At 42.6% G+C, this 7,546-nt stretch overlaps 1 protein-coding gene across 1 annotated transcript in view; it reads right to left on the bottom strand.

Moving 5' to 3' along the window:
* Positions 1-6,358, bottom strand: part of KIF11 (kinesin family member 11) — a 55,465-nt gene extending 49,107 nt beyond the window's left edge. Inside the window, exon 1 of the mRNA XM_003783782.3 lies at positions 6,070-6,358. Coding sequence (XP_003783830.1) covers positions 6,070-6,146 — 77 coding nt within the window. The 5' untranslated portion in view covers positions 6,147-6,358. The remainder of the gene's footprint in view (positions 1-6,069) is intronic.
* Between the last annotated feature and the right edge of the window lie 1,188 nt (positions 6,359-7,546).

Genomic DNA, 7,546 nt, shown 5'->3' with positions numbered 1-7,546 from the left:
GGGGACTTAGTGACGTTTTGCAGAAACAGAAAAACCCATATGGAATCTCAAGGGATTCTAAGTAGCCAAAACAAACTTGAAAAAGAACAAAGCTGGAGGGCTCACACTTCCTGATGTCAAATTGATTACAAAGCTACAGTAATCAAAACCTTTTGGTACAAATAGACACATACAAACCAATGGAACAGACTACAGCCCAGAAACAACCTTTCTCATATACAAGCAAATAATTTTTGACAAAAGTGCTAAAACCATTCAATAGAGAAAGGACAGTCTTTTAAACAAATGGTACTAGGAAAATCTGGATATCTACATGTAAAAAAATGAAATCTGACTCTCACCTATATAAAAATTAAATCAAAATGGATCAAAGATTTTTAATGTAAGATCTAAAACTATAAAACTCCTAGAAGAAAACAAAGAAAAATCTTCATAACATTAGATTTGGCAATGTTTCTTGAATATGACACCAAAGGCACAGGCAACAGCAAAAATAGACAAATTGGACTTCATAAAAACTTAAGGTTTTTAATGCACCAAAAGACAGTAGTTTCAGCTACTCAAAGGCTAAGGCAAGAGGATCTCTTGAGCCCAAGAGTTTGAGGTTACAGTGAGCCATAACAATGGAACTGCACGCTATTAGAGTGCAGGCAATAGAGTGAAATCCTGTCTCAGGGGAAAAAAAAAGAACAGAGCAAAAAGGCAACCCATAGAATGGGAAAAAAATTGCACATCATGTATCTGAGAAAGGATTAATATCCAGAATATATAGAGAATCCCTAAAATTCAAAAAGAAAACAATCCAATTAAAAAATGGGCAAAAAAATAGTTATATCTAGGCCAGGTAGGTGGCTCACACCTGTAATCCTAGCATTCTGAGAGGCTAAAGTGGGTGGATTGCCTGAGCTCACAGTTTTGAGACCAGCCTGAGCAATTGCAAGGCCCTTTCTCTAAAAATTAGCCAGGTATTGATGTGGGCACCTGTCGTTTCAGCTACTTGGGAGGCTAAGGCAAGAGAATTGCTTGAGCCCAAGAGTTTGAGGTTGCTGTGAGCTGTGACACCACAGCACTCTATGGAGAGCAACAAAGTCAGACTTTGTTTCAAAAAAAAAGAAAAGAAAAAGAAAGAAAAGAGAAAAGAAAAAAGAAGAAAGATCTTATATCAACACACCTTAACTCTACAACTTGAGCCAGAAATAGAAGAGAGGCTCAGTGCCTATAGTTCAACAGCTAGGGTGCCAGCCACATACACCAGGGCCGGTGGGTTCAAACCTAGCCCGGGCCTGCCAAACAACAGTGACAGCTACAAAAAAATAAAAATAGAAGAGCTCTGTTCCTTTTCCCTTTTTTTTTTTTTTCTGAGACAGAGTTTCACTCTATCTCCTGGGCTAGTAGAGTGCAGTGGCATTGTTATGGCTCACTTAAACCCAAAGCCAGCAGAAGGAAGGAAATAAGCAAACCTAGAGTAGAGAAAAACAAAATAGAGAAAAGAAAAATAGAGGGGGAATCAATAAAACTAAAAATGGGTTCTTTGAAAAAAAAATCAACAATATTGATAAAACTTAGTTAGATGAAGTAAGAAAAAACAAGAGAAAACTCAAATTACTAAAATTAAAAATCAAAGTAGGGACATTACTATTTGCTCTATAAAAATAAAAAGAAAGCTGAGGGTGGCTCAGCGCCTATAGCTCAGCCACTAGGGCTCCAGCCACATACACAGGAGCTGGCAGTTTCAAACCCAGCCCGGGCCTCCCAAACAACAAAAATATAGCCGAGCGTTATGGCAGGAACCTGTCATCCCAGCTACTTGGGAGGCTGAGTCAAGAGAATCTCTTAAGCCCAAGAGTTAGAGGTTGCTGTGAGCTGTGATGCCAAAGCACTCTTCTGAGGGTGACATCATGAGACTCTGTCTCAAAACAAAACAAAACAAAACAAAAATTACAAATAGAATTATCATATTCATATGATCCAGTAATTTCACTTTTGGATAAATACCCAAAAGAACTGAAACCAGAGTTTTGAAGAAATATTTGGTTTTGGGGGGTTTTTTTTGAGACAGAGCCTCAAGCTGTTGCCCTGGGTAGGGTGCTGTGGCATCACAGCTCACAGCAACCTCCAACTCCTGGGCTCAAGCGAGTCTCCTGCCTCTGCCTCCCAAGTAGCTGGGACCACAGGTGCCTGCCACAATGCCTGGCTATTTTTTTTTGGTTGCAGCCATCATAGTTGTTTGGTGGGCCCAGGCTGGATTCAAACCCACCACCTTAGGTGTATGTGGCTGGCGCCTTAGCCACTTGAGCCACAGGTACCGAGCCGAAGAGATATTTGTAGACCCATGTTCACAGAAGCAGTATTCACAAAAAGCCACAAAAGCAACTCAAGTATCCATTAACAGATTAATGGATAAAGCTGAATGGGGTACACAGGTATAGGATTATATGTATACACCACATTTAGCCTTAAAAAATAAATCCTGACATATGTTACAACATGGATGAAACTTGAGGACATTAACTTTGTCACTAGATGATAAATAACTGTATTATAATTCCATTTATATGAAGTACTTAAGGTGGTCAAAATCATAGTAGAATGGCAGTTGCCAGGAGTTGGCAGGTGAAGGAAATGGGGAATTATTATTCAATGGGTATAGAGTTTTAGTTTTTCATGATGAAAGAGTTATGGAGATGGATGGTAATATTAGGTTGAAGAATGTGCCACTAGCAAGTGACCCCAGAATCTGAAAGCACTTTACCTAGGCTGGCAAAAAAGAGGAAGTTACACAGCTATGCAGGCAATCAGCAAGTTCTATTTTATCAGAAGACAGAACACACTTAAGTTTATAAACACAAAGAACACACCTAAGTTTATAAGCAGACAGAACACACCTGGGAGGTATGGGTCTCTTCCTCACAAATGAGGAAGATAATTAGGGACTAAATACAAGGGAAAAGTTTGTAATGGGTTCTTTGAAGAGCCCATTACAAACTTTTCCCTTGTATTTAGTCCCTAATTCCTAGCACATTCCACCTAATGTTCATGCATTATGGGAAGTATCAACTGCCTTTCGGAAAAATCTCATTTTCCTCTTCTATTTACTAATTGGTTCACTTAGGGTATAGGTTAAGCAGACTCCATAGTATCCTTAACTTCCCATCAAAAAATTCAGATTAGCTGGGCATGGTGTCGCATGCCTGTAATCCTAGGACTCTAAGAAGACAAGGCTGGTGGACCGCTTGAGCTCAGGAGCTCAATACCAACTAATCAGGCATAGTGGCAAGTGCCTATAGTCCCACTACCAGGAAGGCTGAGGCAAGAGGATTGCTAAAGGCCAGGAGTTTGAGGTTGTGAGCTAGGACACCAGAGTTCTCTACCCAGGGTGACAAAGGGAGACTCTGTCAAAAAAAAAAAAAAAAAAATCTACCCCAGAGGGTGCCTGTAGACTTGAGCCTAGGAGTTTGAGGTTGCTGTGACCTACGAAGCCACAGCACTCTAGCCTGGGCAGAGTGAGACTTTGTCTCAAAAATAAATAAATAAAGGCGGTGACCGTAGCTCAGTGAGTAGGGTGTTGGCCACATACACCAAGACAGGCAGGTTCGAACCTGGCCTAGGCCAGCTAAAACAACAATGACAACTGTAACAACAGCAAAAAAAAAAGCTGGGTGTTGTGGCAGGCACCTGTAGTCCCAGCTACTTGGGAGATTGAGGCAAGAGAATCACTTAAGCCCAAGAGTTTGAGGTTGCTGTAAACTATGACCAGGGCAAAGCTTGAGGCTCTGTCTCAAAATAAATAAATAAATAAATAAATAATAAATAAAAGTTCCTATTGATCAATCCCTTTGTGGGGGCCTTAGAAGTTTCTGAACTTAAATCTTTCCACCTGAAATCTCTGCTACTTCTGCTGAGAACAGGCTATCTTCCCTACCCTGTTCATGCCTGTCTGATTTTGTTTATTCTTACTCCCCACCTTTTGTCTTCTTTTCTCACCCTGTTCCCTGTCTGTCCCTAAAACTCCCTAAGTTTAGGGAGCTTAGCAGTTACAGACCAGCCTGAGCAAGAGTCAGAATATATCTCTACTAAAATGCAAAAACTAGCCTGGCATGGTGGTGCACACCTGTAGTCCCAGCTAGTAGGGAGGCTGAGGCAAGAGGATCACTTGAGCCCGACAGTTTGGGGTTGTGAGCTATGATGATGACATGGCACTCTACCCAGAGCAACAGAGTGAGACTGTCTCAATAAATAAATAAATAAATAAATAAAATCAGGGGAAAATGGAGGGGGTTTGAGAGGGGGATCAGAAAAATGATCAGCAGCTAAATCATATAGGAGTCTATAAACTTCAACCCGTAGATTAAATCTAGCTCTTGTCTTGTAAAAATTTATGAACAACTGGGCGGTGCCTGTGGCTCAGTGGGTAGGGCACTGGCCCCATATACCAAGGATGGCGGGTTCAAACCCAGCCCCAGCCAAACAGCAACAAAAAATAGCCAGGTGTTGTGGCAGGCACCTGTAGCCCCAGCTACTCGGGAGGTTGAGGCAAGAGAATCACCTAAGCCCAAGAGCTGGAGGTTGCTGTGAGCTGTGATGCCACGGTACTCAACGAAGGGGGACAAAATGAGACTCTCTTAAAAAAAAAAAAAAAAAAGGGAAATTAAAGAAAGTAAAAGCACACAGAAAAGGTAATATTGCCTAGCTTTTAACAACCAAAGTAATTCAAAATGTTGTATTTGTTATGTGCACTACTAATTTAAAAAAAACTTCAAAACAAATAACCACTAACAAAAGCCCCAGAGTGCGACTGGTGTCATTGGCTAGATGAAAGGTTACCAGCAAATTTCCTATCTGGCACCTAGTTTAAAAACCTAGTCATCACCTTTGATCTCTCTAACTCAAGTGACAAAAGCAGAGTAAACCATAACCTAAGATTGTTGATACAGGTTTTTTTCAAATATATTTTAATTTTAAAATACTTTTAAATTTTTACAAAAGTTGCCAGAGTGACTTCTAACAGAAGAAACATAAATACGCAAAATATACATACACCAATAAACTGTGAGGAGCCTCTAAAAAATTGGGTAAATCAACCTTTTACTTAAGCAACAATTTCCACAAGTATGTTCTTCCTGTAGTAGTTCATTTTAAAATTGGGAAGTTGGCTCAGCACCTTCCCAACAGGCTAAGGCACCAGCCACGTACACCTGAGCTGGCAGGTTCGAATCCAGCCTGAGCCCGACGAACAACAACGACAACTATAACCAAAAAATAGCCCAGCATTGTGGTGGGCACCTGTACTCCCAGCTACTTGGAAGGCTGACGCAAGAGGATTACTTAAGCCCAAGAGTTTGAGGTTGCTGTGAGCAGTGACACCACCACACTCTACCCAGGGTGACAGCTTAAGACTCTATGTCCAAAAAATAAAATAAAATAAAATAAAATAAAATAGGGAAGTAACATGGAAAACAAGGAAGCATTGAACATGCTTTCACTCCCCATCCCTCCAAATCTGTCTCTTTTGATCTAACAAACAGGCAAATGAAATGGAAAACCAATTTGCAGCACAACCAGATACCTACACCAGCTTAAGTTGTCTTGATCTTTTAAAAACACAAATTCATTTTATAACTTAATTTTTAATGTTTAAATACAGAGATGTTTACTTATTTAGTATTAGGTAAATACTGCATCTAATATAAAAACCCAGGTGATGGAGAAGTACTAAACTATCTGCAAGTATTCAGCCTTATTTCCAATCTGACAAACTACATGAAGTAGCATATAAACATGACACCTAAATCTTCATCGACAATGGCTAAAAAAGAATGCATTCCCTGGTAAGAATAATGATCAAATTCTTCTAAATAGCAGTTTGACTATAATGTCTAACACAAACATCCTTTTTTTCTCCTGAAAGACATTAATTTACTCCTCACAGCAACCTGGTGTCATTTTTTTTATCGAACACAGGAAACCAAGAAACAAGCTCGGTACCCTCAGAAAATGCAAACAAAATCCTCTTCTCAGACCGCGCAAGAGGTACCCAAGTCGCAAAGCCCAAAGCCAACTTGTGCCTACCTGCATCTTACCACCACCTGGATATTCCTCCCCTTCTCCTCTTTCTTCTTTGCGCAGGAATTTGGTTGGGACGCCATGACTGTCCCGGCCAAAACTCAAGGCCTGGCCGAGGATTTGGGCGCTGTGGAGCGCGGAGTAACTTCACCGCCGACAATGGCCCAGGTGCCCACCTCCCCTGCCGGGTGCTGGTGTGGCTGGGTGTACCGAGGCTCGCTGCTCGGCGTCCCCGCAGTCCACTCGTGACTCTGGCCGTGGAGCCTGCCCCTGTTAGCCGAAACAGCCAAATCACCGATCAAGTCTCCGCTCAAGCTAGAAACCGAGCAACGGAGCTGCGCCCGCCTCAATTTGAAAAAAGGAGCCGCGTGTCCCGACCAATGGCAGAGTTGGCGCACGCAAAGCACCATGGGACTCGCGTAGTCCCCGAAGCCGCGCCCTCCGGGCGTGGCCCGCGGGAGCGTGAAAAGCTGGTAGGTAGGTCTGCGTCCGGCCGCGGCCGAGACGCGTAGATGCGGCGTGACCCTTCTGCGTGGGTTTGCTCCGGTTACATGATGTTTTTGAAACAAAATTCCAAAAATCTGCAAAATGAAAATAGTAGTAACCGTCTCAGAGGGTTGTGGTAAAAATTAATGAGCTTCTGCCGGTAAATAGATTAGAATATACAGTGGACTCGTTCGAACCGGCCCCGGCCAAAGAACAAAAAATAGCCGGGCATTGTGGCGGGCGCCTGTAGTCCCAGCTACTCCGGAGGCTGAGGCAAGAGAATCACCTAAGCCCAAGAGCTGCAGGCTGCTGTGAGCTGCGACGCTACGGCACTCTACCCACGGCAACAAAGTCAGACTCTGTCTTTGAAAAAAAAAAAGAATCTCCATTTGATAATAGATAAAACTACCATTTATGTAGGGTTTACTTTGTGTCAGACCCTATGCTAAAGGCTTTGCGTGCATGATTTCATTTAATCCTCAGAACAACTTTTTGGAGTAGGTACTATTATTTCCTTTCTTCTTTTTTCTTTTGAGACAGAGTCTCACCCTCAGTAGAGTGCTGTCCTGTCGCACCTCACAGCAACCTCAAACTCTTGGGCTTAAGCGATTCTCTTGCCTCAGCCTCCCAAGTAGCTGGGACTCTAGGCGCCCGGCTACCTTTTCGTTGCAGTTGTCGTCATTGTTTGGCAGGTCCAGGCCAGGTTCAAACTTACCAGCTCCCATGTGTGTGGCTGGTGACCTAACTGCTGGGCTACGGACGTTGAGCCGGTACTATTATTTTCCACTGTTTTTTGTTTTTATGAGACAGTCTCACTTTGTTGCCTTTGGTATAGTGCTGTGGTGTCACAGCTCACAGCAAGCTCAAATTCCTGGGCTCAAGGGATTCTCTTCCCTCAGCCTCCGGAGTAACTGGGACTACAGGCACCCGCCAGAACGCCCAGTTATTTTTAAAGATGAGGTCTCACTCTTGCTCAGGCTGGTTTCAAACCTGTGAG

This window comes from Otolemur garnettii, unplaced genomic scaffold (assembly GCF_000181295.1).
Source record: "Otolemur garnettii isolate 467f Iridium unplaced genomic scaffold, OtoGar3 scaffold00008, whole genome shotgun sequence".
NCBI lineage: Eukaryota > Metazoa > Chordata > Mammalia > Primates > Galagidae > Otolemur > Otolemur garnettii.
The sequence above is the reverse complement of the archived record's forward strand: the minus strand, read 5'-3'. Positions and strand labels throughout refer to the sequence as shown.